General features: G+C 45.8%; 1 protein-coding gene across 4 annotated transcripts in view; it reads left to right on the top strand.

The window, feature by feature from the left end:
* Positions 1-17,656, top strand: part of nrp1a (neuropilin 1a) — a 63,713-nt gene that overhangs the window by 23,502 nt on the left and 22,555 nt on the right. For all 4 annotated transcript variants that reach the window (XM_085418155.1, XM_085418153.1, XM_085418154.1 and 1 more), the window contains 3 exons: positions 6,909-7,136; positions 10,584-10,739; positions 13,278-13,444. In XM_085418155.1, the coding sequence (XP_085274281.1) occupies positions 6,909-7,136; positions 10,584-10,739; positions 13,278-13,444 (551 nt within the window). The remainder of the gene's footprint in view (positions 1-6,908; positions 7,137-10,583; positions 10,740-13,277; positions 13,445-17,656) is intronic.

The raw sequence follows: 17,656 nt of genomic DNA, 5'->3' as shown, positions 1-17,656 counted from the left end.
GTAGGTGCGACAGACTCCTTTTATTAATTAACCCTAGCAGCAGTCTATGGGACAGCCCCCCGTGACCCCAGGAGACATGATAAATAGCCCAGCAAGGTTCCTCCTTGCTTTTAATCTGAGCGAGTGTGTGTTTGTGCTTGTATGTCTGGGTTTGTGCGTGTCACCATCACAGTAGGGCAGCTGGTGGAGTGTGGGTCCATTTACGAGATCAAAGCGACACACCACGAAATACGCAAACCGGTCCACACGCACACACACATTCCCCCCTGATAGGCTAGTTAAATCTGCTACATTCTTTCCACGATTAGCTTGGTATTTCCCAGTCTCATCTATTAGCCAGGACTGATTATAAATGAGGCGTGTTAGGGGCCCTTTGGCGATAGGGAAGAACTGCTGAACACTCACAGGGAATCTAGCAAGAAACATGAGTCTAAGCGTGGACAGAGAGCAAATCGGGGCCAGGGTCGAACTTTTTCATATGAATATTTTTCACCCAGTGCTATCCCCCCCTGCAGAGAAGAGCACCGTGGGTGCGCCATCACTTTCTTAGTGGATCCAGACCATCATTAAGCTTTGAATTCACTCTGTGTTTTGACTACTGTGGTGCTGGCTCCTGCCAAGAATGGGCTCTGAGATCAATTAGCAGCTCTGTTTGTTGGAGTGAGAGAGAGTGAGAGAGAGAGGACCGAGCAGAAAGAGAGATACAAAGCTAGCTGATTAGCGCAGCTTATCAACACGCACGGCATTAGTTGGGAAAACATTGTGTTGGCTAACACATGTAACGTTAATGATGATACACAGATGCTCCGATAACGGACGGGGAAACGGGAGACTCACGCCCGTGCATGTCAATGAAGGGAAATGCAAAGAATGCAGGCTGTTTATCACTGTGATTATAGGCCCCGGCTCACTGGAAGTCAACCTTGGGGGCTGCCGCTGCCTTTCATCCTGGGTTTAACAGAAGCAAAGGTCGTGTGCAAGATAAATATGCTCACAAGGCAAACATATTCAAATGCACAGCCCCCCTTTGGGATCATATGCCAACTTTTACAAGTATGTTTATATGTGCAGGTTCACTCACGTCAGCTGTAAGCTGTGTAGTTACAAATTCAGAAACACTTGAAAAATCCTGGCATCTGTACCCCTGGCTTTCATCAGCGGCATGCCTGCAAAGTGTCTAATTGGTAGAGAACAGGTTGTTTTGCAGGCTCTCTATGGCCGCTTCTGCATCAGTCTCTACCCCCTCTCCACTCCTCAGTCCCATCCAACCATCTTAATTAGCATGGGCTATTTATTTTATAACCCACAAATTGGCAGCCTCGCTCTGCTGGCTGAGGTCTGGCGAGAGGCGGGAAGAGCTAGATGGTGGTGAAGAAAGAGATAGACAAGAGGGATAAGTCGGAGAGGGAGGAGTGTTTGGCCCAAAGGGAGCAGTTCAGCAAGCTGCTAGTGTTTGTGCGTCTCTACAGAGGCATTTGACGCCCAGATAAAAATAAAATGTCGATTAAAAAGAATGTGCTGGGAAAACAATGGCCTCGACTTGCAAAAATCGAGCAACAATGAGAGTGAAAAGCAGTAATGCGTCCCCCCCCTCAGTGTAAAATGACTTGATGTTGGATTACCCACCAATGAAATCCGGCTGCTTTTGTAAGAAGAAGATCCGTGTTTGTCCTGTCATCTGAAAGAACCGTCCTCTTTAAGTGAACGCGTGTGCGCACACGCGCAACATATGTTTTCTTTTAGCAGCTCCTCAGTTTGCTTAGAGCTGCTCCAAGGCTGGCCGAGCTCCCATTGAAGTGGGAGAGCAGGCAGAGATAGTGCCACTGGTAGCCCCCACCCCACTCACACACACACACACACACACACACGCACACACACACAGCTCATCCTAATTGCTCGGCAGAATGACTAAGCCTGGAGTGAGGCCTACCATGCCACACTAAAATATATATGTTCTCATGCAAAGGCCCTGTTTATCATGTCATGGAGATGTGGTTGCTTTTACTCTGAGCACACACCTGTGAAAACACTTTGAAGGTGTGTGCGTGTGCTGAGTGGGACCTAATGGGAGGGTGGCTTTTGTGGACGACACACACTGATGCCTGATGGCAGAGGTCACATCTGGAGATGCACTGTCATTGTACACACGCACACACACACACATGCAAGGCCCTCATGGAAACTCGAGACAACAAATTTCTTTCAGGGGAGCCCGAGGGATACTGTGTCCCCAGCCCACCCCCATCCTATCAGTGCAGTGTCATCCATCCCTGTAAGTGGGGAAGGCAGGGTGATGTCATAGGCGCATGCTAAATACCACGTCAGTTGTGCAGAGCCTCAGGATGTGTGTGTGAGTGTGTGGGGGTAAATGCAAACCTGCCTCTTCCATCTGTTTCAATGACAGACACTCCACAGGCTCCAGGTTAATGTTTGATTTAGTGTGGAAGGAGTTAATTCTCCACCGGCAATTAACCCTTCTGTCAGTGTGGCATGAGAACAAAATGGGAAGGGGTGGGGGCGGGCGTGAAGGCGGTGGGGGGCATTAATGGCGCAGGGGGGCAGAACTGGGATAATAATCAGCCGGAGAGCGACATAGAACACAAACAGTGGTGATTTACTTAACAGCCTAAGAACAACACCTTCAGCTTCTATGGCTCCAGCCAACCCACCCTGACTTGGGTGGGTTGGTGGGGGGCAGTGATGATTAGATGCAAAGAAAAAAAGTTTGAAGTGTTAAAGGAGCAGAAAGAAAAAGAGGGGGACAGCAGGAAAATAGCAAGAGGCTGTCACATTTGACACCCGTTCCCTGGTTGTTCTAATGATTAACGCACAGTCTCCGGTTTTCTCTCAGCACTCAGAGCAACACAGAGCACAAGCAATCAGGGGAGACTTAAGAGTTGAAAGGCGCACCACTGCCTTAATGTCCAGACCACATTTATTTAGCATTCATTATGAATCTCTCACTCTAGCAAAGATTGAAATCAAATCCCCATTAGATATCGTTTTGCCAGCTACAACTTGCCCTGTTAAACAAATTCAAATCATTCAGGAAGCAAGTTGCCAGTGACATCTGTTTACTCCTCCATCCAGAGAAGGACTCCATATAAATGAGAGTTAACAGAAGTCATTACTGCCAGCGGTAAACAGTGGAGTGTCTGGTTGGAGGCTGCCACTAAATGCTGTGCGCTCAAGGTTGCTTCTTCCTTTCTTTGTCCCGTCCTTCTGCTTTAAGTTTAAAAGCTGCAGTTTGCGCGTGCTTGCTCAGTCACACTTTTTCATGTTTGCAAACCTGTTTTTTAACCTTTCCTGTTTTTAAGAAATCTACGAGGAGAGACACCCACAACTGCAGCAGTAAAACAGCACAGGGAGAGACAGGGAGTAACTGAGGTGCAGGGTGTTAGCCTTTGGTTGACAGCTGGATATATTTGTCTCCTGAAGCTCCTTGTCAAGACACACGCAGTGCATGTACGGGCGATGCGACAGGAAAGCGTGACTGCTTTTCTGTTTGCCTCTCGCTCGCATCAGCACAAAACATCCTGGGCGTAGTGAGAGGAGCTGGGGACAGAAGCCCTCCCATGTGGAGACGGCAGATAAAAGAGATCTGTTGGGTGATTATCTCACCGGTGGGAGCAACCAGAGTGCTCTGTCTCTCTCGCTCCTCTTTTTTCATTTGGAGGGAGTTGCATGCAGCCAGGAACAAAAAAGCTGACAGTATAAGAAGGTTTGTCCTTGCTTTCGCCTCAGTTATGACAGTTCAGAAAGAACATAGCAACAGAAATGTTGACGGTGAGGTTGGTTCAGTTTGGGGACAGTATCTCTGGTTAATGCCTTTTAGCACTCAGAGGAGAAGTCTGGTGTGGGGGACCTTGGTAACTATTCAATTCAATTTTATTTATATAGCGCCAAATCACAACATAAGTCGCCTCAAGGCGCTTCATAGATACAGAGAAAAACCCAACAATCATATGACCCCCTATGAACAAGCACTTTGGCAACAGTGGGAAGGAAAAACTCCCTTTTAACAGGAAGAAACCTCCGGCAGAACCAGGCTCAGGGAGGGGCGGGGCCATCTGCTGCGACCGGTTGGGGTGAGAGAAGGAAGACAGGATAAAGACATGCTGTGGAAGAGAGACAGAGGTTAATAACAGATATGATTCAATGCAGAGAGGTCTGTTAACACATAGTGAGTGAGAAAGGTGACTGGAAAGGAAAAACTCAATGCATCATGGGAATCCCCCGGCAGCCTATGTCTATTGCAGCATAACTAAAGGAGGATTCAGGGTCACCTGGTCCAGCCCTAACTATATGCTTTAGCAAAGAGGAAAGTTTTAAGCCTAATCTTAAAAGTAGAGATAGTGTCTGTCTCCCGAATCCAAACTGGAAGCTGGTTCCACAGAAGAGGGGCCTGAAAACTGAAGGCTCTCCCTCCCATTCTACTTTTAAATACTCTAGGAACAACAAGTAGGCCTGCAGAGCGAGAGCGAAGTGCTCTAATAGGGTGATATGGTACTACAAGGTCATTAAGATAAGATGGGGCCTGATTATTTAAGACCTTGTATGTGAGGAGAAGGATTTTGAATTCAATTCTGGATTTAACAGGAAGCCAAAACAGGAGAAATATGCTCTCTCTTTCTAGTCCCTGTCAGGACTCTTGCTGCAGCATTTTGGATTAGCTGAAGGCTTTTCAGTGAGTTTTTTGGACATCCTGAAAATAATGAATTACAGTAGTCCAGCCTGGAAGTAATAAATGCATGAACTAGTTTTTCAGCGTCACTCTGAGACAGGATATTTCTAATTTTAGAGATGTTGCACAAATGGAAGAACGCAGTCTTACATATTTGTTTAATATGTGCATTGAAGGACATGTCCTGGTCAAAAATGACTCCAAGGTTCCTCACAGCGTTACTGGAGGCCAAGGTAATGCCATCCAGAGTAAGAATCTGGTTAGATACCATATTTCTAAGCTTTTCAGGGCCGAGTACAATAACCTCAGTTTTATCTGAATTAAGAAGCAGAAAGTTAGCGGCCATCCAGGTCTTTATGTCTTTAAGACATTCCTGCAGTTTAACTAATTGGTGTTTGTTATCTGGCTTCATGGACAGATAGAGCTGGGTGTCATCTGCATAGCAGTGAAAATGTATGCTATGTCTTCTAATGATAAGGGAAGCATGTACCAGTGTTTAGCCGAGATAATCAGAAACCAGTAGAAATGATACTGTAAGAGCTGTAGTTTTACTAACAAAAATTTGTAGTGGTACTGTGCTCTTTGACTGCCAGCCTACTGCTTGGATTTCGACAGTTTTTCAGCGTGAACCATTTCCAAACTTTAAATCTGTTCTGGTCAACTGCTGAGCTGAGATAAGGGTCACGGTAGAAGCTGATGAAATGGATGGAGAGTGGAGCTCGGAGCCAATATCCACACGAAATTCAACACATTGACCTGAATAGCACTCTGGATGCTACAGCTGTCTAGAACACTCACCACAGAAAGAACTGGCTTGCATCTATAGTTTTACCCCCCCCCCACCCCCAGAACTGCGTGACATTAATATCAAATGTGGCAAAGTGCAAATCTCCAGCATCCAACAACCCTCTCATCCCGGGGAGCACTCTCCCTGAACAAAAATCAATCCGAATTTTTCCTGGGGTAAATACGAAGGGGGAAGCTGAGAAATTAATGGCGCCCACTGTTCGCGAAAGCCACACTTTAGCCGCCGCACTAAATGTCAACTCTTTTTGGAGTCAAAGCGCCGGCTCGCTGTGGCTTTCAGCTTGGGACGAGGGGAGAAAATCAACGTGGCTCTCCGTCCCTTCACTCAAAGCACCGGTGGACAGGCTCAAGTGGGGTTGATGGTCTTCAATTAGGGGCCCAGCAAGGTGCTTGAGTGGCGATGGAAAAAATGCAGTTTGCCACATTCATTTAAGCTGCAGTGACTGCGGCACAGTGGCTCTGTCTAATGATAACTCCCTGCAATTTTGGTTTCGATTGGCCCCACCTGCACCCATCACGCCAGCTGCCAGACAGGCATGAAAATGATGTTATCCTGGGTACATTTCTACAACTAATGGCTCAAAATAATAACAGTAATTCTGTTTTTTTTTTTCTGATTTTCTATCTCTGTGTATATGTTTGTATAAAACAGGTGCTTTCTAACACTTGGGACTGATGCTTGAGTCTGCATAGTGAACGCATCCTAATGTCTGTCACATACATTTAAACATTTTCAAGCAGCTGCTAGTCTCAGTTTGTTTTTGTTTTTTTGACTCACATGTCAATCATTCTTAAATCATAATTTTGTGCTTGTGAGAAGTGTCTGCCATGGGAAATGCGTTAATACTCCTCATCAGCTGAAAGGTAGCTCTCCGGGGAGCTGTGCATAAATATTTTGACTTTTCCTGGTGTAAAACTGTGTGTTTAGGTGTGCGTGCGTGCGTGTTGATGAATGCGCAGTCATTCACTTTGCCTTCCATCACTGACGCTGTAATTTTGCTCGAGCACCTCTCATATGTTTCGCAGACATGAGAACATCAGAACAAATCAAGCTCTTTATTCATCATTCCCCCGATTCTGGTGATTGAGGCCTTTCACTAATGTTTACACTTTCAGCCCAGATGTTCCTCCAGTTTTAACACACATACAGTGATGGAGTGTGATGCTCAAAAGCTCTGAGCTTTTGAACATCCAGATGTAGAGATCCAGATGTGAAAACAAGAACTACTGAGGTGGTCTTGCACCTATGGGCCGTAAACTGTCCTCCCCTCAGTAGGGCAGCTGGAAGGCTGAGCTTCTAAAACTTACTTTAACACCTAAGCAACTCACTTAAGCAATAGTCATTCAAATGTCTTCCTTTGTCCCCCATTCATCTTCTCACTTCTCATCTCACTTTTTCCTGTCATCCTTCCTGCAGGTCCAGAATGCTCCAGGAACTTCACCTCCAACAGCGGCATCATTAAGTCACCTGGGTTCCCCGAGAAATACCCCAACAACCTGGACTGCACTTTCATGATCTTTGCCCCGAAAATGTCGGAAATCATCTTGGAGTTCGAGAGCTTTGAGCTGGAGCCCGACCCAACACCCCCTACTGGTGTGTTCTGCCGCTATGACCGGCTGGAGATCTGGGATGGGTTCCCTGGAGGTGAGTGAATGGGAAGAACAGAGAATTGAATACAATTTAATGTGAAAGTGTGAGGCATTGCAGCAATGCATCATTTAACAATTTAGGGCATCACTCCTACCTGCTGGGCAGCGTTAGATCACTTAATATACACAGATCAGGCATAACATTATGGCCACCTGCCTAATATTGTGTTGGTCCCCCTTTTGTTACCAAAACAGCCCTGACCCATCGAGGCATGGGCTCCACTAGATCCCTGAAGGTGTGCTGTGGTATCTGCACCAAGATGTTAGCAACAGATCCTTTAAGACCTGTAAGTTGTGAGGTGGGGCCTCATTGGATCTGACTTTTATGTCCAGCAGATCCCACAGATGCTTGATTGGATTGAGATCTGCAGAATTTGGAGGCCAAGTCAGACAAGCTCAAACTGACTGTGAAACTCAAACTATTCTTGAAAACCTGTTAACCTGTGGTGGGAGCGTGAGAATGCGGGTGAGTGGAGTGATAAGTTTCAGCTTCGCTGCTCACTGTTTTTCCAAAAGGAAAGGAGCAACTTTAAACAATAAGATGACATTCTTTGGGCAAGAAGGCTAACTACCTTAACCATACTTGGAAGTGGTCTAACAGAATGCTTTGTCTTTGCCAAATGCTGAACACTTCCTGTCACAATCCTCCCATACTTCCTTTTTCAGTCACAGACCGTATGCCTAGTGCCTGTACATTTGGGAGTTCAATGTCCAATCTAGGCTGTAATGTTTAAATTGATGCTTTTCAGGGTGCTGACATGTGGAGAACACAGTCTGATCTTGCAGGAAATTGCTCCAAAAAGAATTTCCTTTGCAGGATTCTTTGTGTTTCTCACCAGAAGTGCTTATTAGAGTGAAACAGCACTCCGTGGGACGTCTGCTGCTCTTGGTTTACCACAGGCCACAACGTTCACGTGGATCCAGGCACACAATCAAAATATTCCCCCATAAAATGGCGTTCTAAAATCCATCTATCTAAAAATAAATAAATAAATAAATCAGCAGGTGAGCGACGGAGCAAGAGCAAGCAAGCAACGTTCAAAGCAAGGCTTCCATTGCTCTGGGATGATGCTTTGAACTCGGCAAGTGAAATCACCTCTTGAAGTTTTCAGTTTTTCTCCTGGCTATTCCAACACAGGGTGCAGACAAGATGAAAGCTTCTCTTAGCCATCAGTGGCAGAAAATTGAAAGAATTTTATCTTGTTGCGTTCAGCACAGTGCACATCAGTATTCTCTGCTTTCACGTCGGAGGTGATAAGGTTGAAGCGCAAATCGCGGCGCCTTTTCAAGTAAGTTTACTTAAAGCTCAGTTTTCTTTGAGCCCCTGTGTCTGTAGATGTTAACTTTTGCCAAGCTGACCTTTGATTCCACAAAATATTTCCACAACTCATTTGTGCAACCCCTCCTCCCTGCCAGAGGTGACGCATGTCTAATTTTCAAGACTGGTGTTGATTAAGTCGATTCTCAAAGACTCTGGGAGCTGAGAATATGTCACATTATTAGCACCTTTTAGTACATATTTTTACAGAAGACACTGGGGGTCTAGAAAAAGTAACGTTTCCGGCACTGCTTGATGATTAAGATTCAGATCTGTCTCAGTTCATCATTGCATACAGGAAGCTTTGATGAGAGCAGGAACTGGAAAATGCCATTTTGAACTGATGTAGCGTCACGTCACTCAAGTGTTGCCACGTGTGATCCACAGTCCTGTATAAAAATAAGCCAGGGGAGGAAAGCAGCATGTCGGCTTCTGCCAGGTGGTTCCTGTGGTGCGTGCAGGATCGATAATTATGCATTAGCACGGAAGACTGGAGGCAGAGGTGGGAGACGTTTGGGCAGGCGCAGGTCTTTGTGAAGCAGCAGGGGGAGGAGGATCTGTGCTACTCCTTACCCCTATTCTTAAAGTGCACCTCGCTCAACAGGTGTGTCGTGGAACCTCAGCGAGCCATTTCCCTGGGAAAGGCTGGAGAAAAGGCAGCAAGGTTCTTGAAAATATCATAGTGCTGGGGACTCATGCAGATAATCCAGGAGATGTTTTTTCAGCTCAGGTTCAAAAGCAAACATACAGTAGAGTTGCACATTTGTTCACCAGGCACCTGGTCTGTGAAGATTAATTTGAGCCGTCACATTGCTCCCGCCCCCCCCGCCCCCGAGCCCCAGCAGTCTGGCCTTTGCCTTTCATGTAGGAGCCGGGCTGGAAGTGGCATGTTTTGGATGACAGGAGGCCACGGGGAGGCAGGACTGTCACTCGCTGCTGATCACAGCATTACTAATCACAGATAAGCTCCAGCTCCCCCAACAGGAACGCACACTCACCAGTGTATCCTGCGGGACCAACATCACCCTGCGCGCCACCTTTTCCATCTGCTGCCCTCAGGGAGAAGGTACAGGTCTATACAGGCCAGAACATCCAGACTGGCCAACAGCCTGTATCCACAGGCTGTGAGGCTCCTGAACTCTCTGCCCCCCTCTCACGGACAATAACCATATCCAACTTCTTACTAGCAATGAACTGGTCTGCATTGGTGCATCATATCTTTATTCTCTTCCCCCTCCTGCCCCCCCCCCCCCTCTTTCTTAAATAGATAACTATCATATCTGATATCATATCTCACAGTACAATAATATTGAATGGGTTGCATTGTTGTATTTTGTCATGTTTCTCAGGTCTTTGTCTGAATTTCTACGAACATTATTGCTAAGGATTGTCTTATTGCATTGGAGTCACACTGGGTTAAATATGTACACTTGGGTTTTAAGGGGTATTTATTATTTTCTTCTTTTTTTGGGTTGTATGGAAGCCCCAAACGCAATTTCATTGTTCTTGACAATGACAATAAATAAATAAATACTAAATACTAAATACAGTGCGCACGGATCACAGCACACATCAGAGACGCAGGGCAAGGTCATTGTGCTCCCGCGCTCACCCTCTCTCTCTCCCTCCCTCATCACCCCCATCGTTCGCACTCTCCCTGCATTTCTCCACCTCCAACCTTTCATCCATCCTGTTTTCCCATTCTGCTCAGTCTGCCCGGCCGAACACATCGCTCTCCCACTTTTATTGCTTTCCGACTTTTAATGCTTCCCCATTGTCTCGCTCCAGTCTTTACTTGTTTGGCCTCGCTGGGCCACGGCTGTGTCTGCCTCAGGTCTAAGAAAACAATTGTGGGTACAGGAGGTTTGTGGTATTTACAGCCAGCAAATAGAGACCATGACCCCCCCCCCCCGCACGCCACAGGTTGCGCTTGCTTTTTTTTTTTGCCCCTGTGGCAGGCAAACGAACAGTCTTTTCTCGCTCTTCTTTATTGGGTCGATTGACACACCAGGTTTCACACCTCCACGGTGGGGGTGAGGGGCTAGTTAAAAGCTATGTGTGACCAAGTCTAACTCGAGGAACATATTATATGTTTGCACTTATTCCCTCTTTTTCTCTCTCCAGTTGGCCCACATGTCGGAAGGTACTGCGGGCAGAACACCCCGGGCAGGATCATCTCTTACACAGGCATCCTGGCCCTGACAATCAACACCGACAGCGCCATTGCAAAGGAAGGCTTCTCTGCCAACTTCACCGTCATCGAAAGAACTGTTCCAGAGGGTGAGCTGGCATACACTCCAAACCCCCCCCCCCCCCCCCCCCCCCCCAGAAAAAAGCACTTAAAATCAGACAGATGGGGATGTCAGGGAGGCTGAATCACAGGTAGACAAAGAACATTGGTACACAAGTGGGATGACTGAGGCAGAAATGTAAATTTGTTTAGTGAAAGAAAACTTTAAAAGTTACTAGCTGTAAAAGAATTAGAGGGCAAGAATGTAACCAGCCGGAGAATATTACACAAAGAAGCAGATGTTGTCTGCTACTTTCAGTGGGTCCTGTTGTGACAAGTTCCCACTTGTTAAGCAGAACTCATAAGAGTTATTAAATAAACACCTCCTGCCTCTTCATTTGGGGAATGTGTTACTGGTTACAAGTCTGCCTCCTGTGGTTTACAAGGCTTACATTTATACACCATGAGCCCAGACGGGCTCCAAAAGACGGCTTCCTCACCAGTAACAACCCTGGACGCACACTTACACACATCCCTGGGGCTTTCACATTCAGTGTCCCTGTCACGGCGCCTGACCCCCTGACCCCGTTTTGCAAAACTTTCCATCTAAACATTTCATCAAGGAGGAAAAGTCCTGGTAGGAGTCATAAATCTGTCCAGAGGCAAGACCACCCCCTACACACATACCCACACCCACACATTTGGTCTTTGAATAGCAGCAGAGATGGATGAAGTCCAGCCAATCTACTAATCATCTCCAAAGAGCGTTTTATCTCACCCAAAGGGGAAGGCACACTTTGCTGTTGTACACATGCTGCAAATGAAAACAAGGCCACCTCGCAGCAACGAGAAGAGCTGTGACTGTTTATGTCACTTCTCTTTAGTTTACTCCGAGTCACTCGGGCTATTTTAATCACGCGTCCAAGATCAGATTACGCGGAGCAGCTTTTCACATTCGCCCTTAAGAGGCCCAGTGAAATATCTGACCTGTGATCAGCGCACACCTTCATTTAGAAGTCAGTTGCTTGGGATACGTCACCAACTCAAACAAATCCGAGATGAAAATAAAAATCTCCAGACCCTGTCTTTGCTTTTCCAGGCTTGTACTGCTTGAATCATTCATAATCCCCTTATGCATAATACACGGTGGATTTTCTCGCTTCTCCGTGGCGAGGGGATGGGTACGCTCCAGCTGAAAGCTACTGATGAAAGGTGATAAGGCGCTGAAAAGAGGCCTTGTCTTTTGTTCTTTCTCATACACTCATCCCCTCTATCAACTGTCGCCATTTTCCTCAGCTATCAAACCCCGCTTTGGTCGCTAATCCACGTGATCAGATACCACCTTTGAAAGCGAACAGACAACCTCCTTGTGTTTTTTCGTTGATCGCGGTCTGTATTCTAGGTGACGTAGGTCCCAGTACAAAAGTCTGGCAAGAACGGCCTTCAAAGAAAGGCGACAATGAATGCGGGAGGTGCGAGACAGTTTTCTCGGCCTCACACGGAGACTCCGGCATACCTTTGTGCACGAACACATGCGTATACAGCCACACGTCGACACTGTAAAGCACAAGGATGCACGCTGACCCACTGACTGAGGCATGTGAGCAGGCCAGCAGATGGGGAGACCATCTGTGTTAGCTTTTAGGCAGCAGCCACACAGCAGTTCCACACTACTCTCCATCCTGAGCCCTCTGAATCTGTGCATGTGTGTCTGCATATAAGCAAATGACTGTATTTTTTTGGTCATAAGCTTTTACATTTATGCTAACATGCTGCTTGAAGGATTGCCAGTTTGCTTTATGACCAATTTCCCCATTGGGGGAAAAAAAAGGAAGTAAATAAACAAGAGCTGCTTACATGAGTGGCTGTAAGTGTGCCTTCGCATACCTCTGTGTTGTTGTGGTGAACTTAATGAAAAACTGCCCGGATCAAAAGGTCATTTTCTTCATCACTCTACAGCAGGGTCAGTATGTCCAGCCAACTGAGGTTAGAGGGGCTGACCCCAATCTGACCCAGCGGAGTCTTTTCGTTTACGGAGCCCCGGATACCACAAATCAGCTGCCCAGAGTTAACACTAACAAGTGAAGCACCTCCTCCCATGGGGCTGACCACTGAGTGTGATGTATGGTCCCCAAATACAGACACTAAACACACCTAAACTCCCACAAGAGACCAAATAAGGGAGAAAATGGGGAGAAAGGTTAAAAAAAAAAAGATAAACTGCCCACAGGGAAGTGAAGGGAAACTGATCCAGTCAGTGGAAAAAAAAAATTACTGGAGGGAAAGTCACTCTAACGCGTAATACCAGCCTACACTGAATGTTTTATGAGGACATTTTTACGTCTTAATGCGGAACGCTTCCATCCTTCTTCCATTAAAAAGTAGAGGGAGAGACGCGGGAAGGATTTACCGAGGCACTGCTGATGTGCTCCTCTTTCCCGGCCGGCAGTGCTGAGTGGCTGTCGTGCGGTGGCCTCCTCCCTTGAGATAAGCTCTGATTCTGTAGCGGGGGTGGGGGGCACTGAAAAGACATTGCTGTGTCGCATTTTGACTCAGAAATAAACATTGTTTACATTTTCCCTTTGCAGACTTTGACTGTAGCGACCCTTTAGGCATGGAATCGGGAGAGATAACGTCAGATCAGATCATGGTTTCATCCCAGTACAATCCTAGCTGGTCCCCAGAGCGCTCCAGACTCAACTACTATGAAAATGCATGGACACCAGCAGAGGATTCCAACAAAGAGTGGATACAGGTAACCTACTAACAGGAAGATAACAGCACATCACTGATAACATTTAAATTTTTAACAGGAAGTTCAATCAAAAGGCAGCGTGGAACAATTCTCCAGCTGTCTGTGGTCTGTCTTTCTGGAAGTGCGTCACAGTCTAAGGGTGTGTTGTGTATTTGACGCGACCGCTGCCTGCTCGAGCACAGTCAGTGTGCTCCGTGTTTGTTCTTCGGCCTCTGGAGGTGCAGCTTCTCCATAACACCCAACAGTTCCGATGATGAATGTCAGCTGTCCTGATGGACCTCTGGGGTGGTTAAGTTCACGCCTTACAAAAATTGCGAGTCCACTCTCTCTATCACTGTCTACCTACCTGCCTATCTCTCTCTCCCTCCCTCTGTCTTCTTGTCCTATCTGATAACTTTTCCTTCTCCGTGATAACAGAGACCGCCTCTGGGGGATGCTGGGATTTATTCCAGGCGTCCTGCCTGGCTTCACACACACACAGACACTCTCAAACACACAAACAGGCTCCGTCATATTTTTTTCTGACTGTCAGCTTATCTGCACAAAATGATCATCACCCACCAAGGGAACTTTATGTGGGAAGATTAAGGATTTAGTTCTTCCATCCCTAGACTGGGATAAGTCACATATTCCAAGTCCACTCACAGCACAACCCCCCCCTCCAGTGACATACCCACTGAGGCACTACCTAGATGCATTCGGAGCTTGTTTGATTTATTAACCGAAAGCCTCCAGGCCTCGTAAATGCCCAGACTGTTTGTCTTTTTCGACTCTTTTCTACAGTCTTTGCTTCACTGCTGAAAACTTTGGCTCCGGCATATTCCTCGGGGGATGAATAATAGAGCTGACCCAAAGCCAAATATTTGCTTGGGGAGGGCCATAAGCAAGCTTTTCCTTTATTATTGCAATGAAAATATTGTCCTGGGGGCCCCTGTTGCTCCTTCAGACTAATTTAATCAGTGTGTGTACGTGCGCCGGTTTACGCGCACTCTCCCATGCTTGTGTGTGTCCGTGCGTTCATACTTGAGTTTGTGGATGAGTGGGACTGTCTGGCAGGGTCCATATTGTCCTGCAGAGGAACTCAGCATGTGTCAGAGTGGAACAAGGCACGGGCTCCTTTACCACTTCCTCCAGCGGTTGGATGGTCTGTTGCATTACAGCGTTTGTCTTTCTAAAAGGAAAGTCCATTGTTCACAGCCCGATAAGTGTAACAGCTTAGACTTGAAGGCTGCGCCGCTCTGGTTCTCTTCCATGTCATGTTGTGAGTTATCACAATGATTTCTTGCCACTCCAGCCTCCCCCTGTTTTAGTATTGATCATATTGAGGATTTGATTTGGCAGTAAAATCTGCATTTTTAAAAGGAGGGATGTGGTCTAATGAGCATGCTGATTTCCCAATACTAATCAGATGAAAACACAGAATGAGACTTGTCTAATTTCAGACTCTGTGAAAGAGCCAAGTCTGCGCTTGCCACGTAATTTATGTTTTGGTTTTTTTTCCGAGGATGTACTTGTGCCGAGCGCTCCGAGCAGAAGTCCAATTATCACAAGTGGTATTAAAAGACTAGAATTCTTCATTCCTCTTTCATTAAGCCTGTCCGTGGTGTTGCAACAAGCTCAGTCCCCCCTCGCGGCACGTACAAATCATCTCAGTGCGCAGTCAGATGCATAGTAATCAATTCATTATTTATTTCATTATCATCCCCTGACTGCAGTTTGAGGCAGACAGTTTTATTATTCATGACAGCCCGGCCTTTGATTCCTGGGCATTTTCTTTTGCTCTGCTTTGCCTCTTCTTTGCCGAACATAATCCAGATTTGTCATCCATTTTAATACTGCCTCATTCTGATGCATGGAAAGGAGGAGGGCGAGATGCTGGAGTCTGTGCGCTCTCCGCTGGGTAATTAGATTGGTGTGGTGGGTACAGCATTGAGTGCTGGGTTAGCCAGGTCATTAATCAGCCCCTTTGGTCTACACGGAGATGGACAGATGTCCTTTGAGGAGGTTTACAGGGGAGGGAAGAGGGAGGAAAGGAAGGAACAATAATCCCTCAAAACAGGTCTTTCTTTTTTCATGCTTGAAAATTTTAGGCTTACAAATCTACATCAAGGTAGAAAGAGATTTGTACGAATTACCCTGCTGCGCGACGTGTGTCTTTTTCAGATGCTTAGCAGTGGGGTTCTCTGGAGCAGGTTGAGGTATTAAAAAAATAATAAATGAGGATACACCACAAGTTTTCACACAGCACCAGTGAGGAAATGTCCGCATCTGTACAACACATTTAACTCTGAAGGGGAGGTATAGTCTATGGATTGGTGTAATGGTTCCTCGGGGAGCGTGATTAGGGAAATTGCTGAGAAGCTCACATAGTGTACAATGGCTTTGTCAAGGATGTCAGAGGAAGGATCTGATGGCCACCAAGAGTCAGTAAAGCATCTGAAGGACTCAATAAAAGACACTCCAAGACTGAATCTCTGTGAGACGGCTGCCATTGATTGCACATACACACAACATGAATAATTTAGACTGTCTTGGAGAGAACCCAACTGTCAATACCTGAAAGCCTCTTTATTGAGCATCTCATAATGGCAATATACAGTACACGCTATCCCATACAGCTGGGGCTTTTAATTTTTATTTTTTTATGCTCATGAGCTTGAGCTTGTCTCCATATCTATAATTTAGCTGGAACGGATCCTGCCATTATCTTCAATCTTCTTGTCAGGATGCATTATCCCTGACTACTTTGTCAGTATTTATGTATTTTTTATGTGTCTCTGATAAGCTAAATTGTTTAATCATAAATGGAGATAATGAGTCCCTTTACTCTTGTCATGCGTGCTTTAATCTCACCTTTGTTGCAGACATCAAAGGTTCAGAAGCATATCGGTGTTTTGTTGACACAATATGCCTCTTTATCTCCCACATGCAATATTAATCTCATGGTAAAGTCAACCGTTTGCGGGGGATATTGTCACAGGTTTAAGTTGCAATTTGAAACACGGGGGGGCACAGCCCTTCCTGGGTGTATTTGCCCAGGCAAAGCCATACAGCAAACTGTGCTTTGAATCTGAGGCCAGATAAACCTTCACCAATCAAACACTTGCAGAGAGCCTTGATAATGGTGCAATTCCTTCCACCAATCAGATAAGAATGAACGCTAAATCCATGTGGTCTGCCCACAGGCTGTATATAATAAATGGACAAAGGCATGGTTATGTCAGATTAGATTGTAAAGTCTCACTTTGAAGCCTCAAGTTAACATTATGGGCAACTGCTTCTAGTTCGTTTGTTTATTTTCTTTTACAGCCAGAACTAACCATATATGCTAATGCTAGTAAGAAAAAGATTTCATAGACATCATATGTGTATGACACAGACATAATTTCCCACTAATAAGTGCTAAATTACAATACTATACTTTCCGTTCCTAAGAGTTGAGCTTGCTAATTTTATAGAAAATGCTCCAAAAATCACCAATACCCCAAAAAGCATTCAGGCTTATCTTTACCTGACGGCTATGCTAACACGGGGAGCCATAACCAACAGCTGGTCAACTATGTGGTGCAGACCATCCAAGAGGTTCGTGCATCAGTTTTAGTGAGTCAAATTCTTGTGTCTTACTCATTTGTTAATTTGCGCTGATGGGCAGATGTGCAAACTGTGGATGCTAGCTTTAGCCGATAATTTATTAATCTACTCGCTTATCCAAATGTTGCTATTTCTGGTTTGGAAAGGCCAATATGTCACCTGCAAAAAATCTAACACTTGAAAATGAGGAGACCAGAAACCACTGCATGATGTCATAATGTCTATATCGTTAGTTTTAGCTAGATACTGTGGCATTGGCTTTTTTTTTTTAGCTCTCTTGCAGCTTGGATCTGACACACCCTATTTTCCATCATCTAAAAATGTTCTCTAAACCCTAGATCAATGATTTGTGAAAATGTCTCCTTCATTGCTATTGTCTGCTTCTTTACCTCAGCCTCTGTTTGGGCTTACTTCCCATACCAAGTGATAAGTAATTAGAATATGGAGTAGTAATTAACAGCAGATTCTCAGTTGATGAAGTCTAGTGAGAGCCGAGGAGCGGAGGCTGGCATGCAGCTGCTGGTGAGATCATCATCGTGCCTTACAAATGGAAACAATGGATGCTGTCTGTGCCTCGCTCCTTCTAGGCCTTGCGCTCAATTGGAAAATCAATGAGAGAAT

The sequence above is a fragment of the Rhamphochromis longiceps genome, linkage group LG9 (assembly GCF_057381845.1).
Source record: "Rhamphochromis longiceps isolate RC_006_pf linkage group LG9, R_longiceps_female_GT1.1, whole genome shotgun sequence".
Taxonomy (NCBI): domain Eukaryota; kingdom Metazoa; phylum Chordata; class Actinopteri; order Cichliformes; family Cichlidae; genus Rhamphochromis; species Rhamphochromis longiceps.
This window is presented reverse-complemented; position numbering and strand designations above follow the sequence as displayed.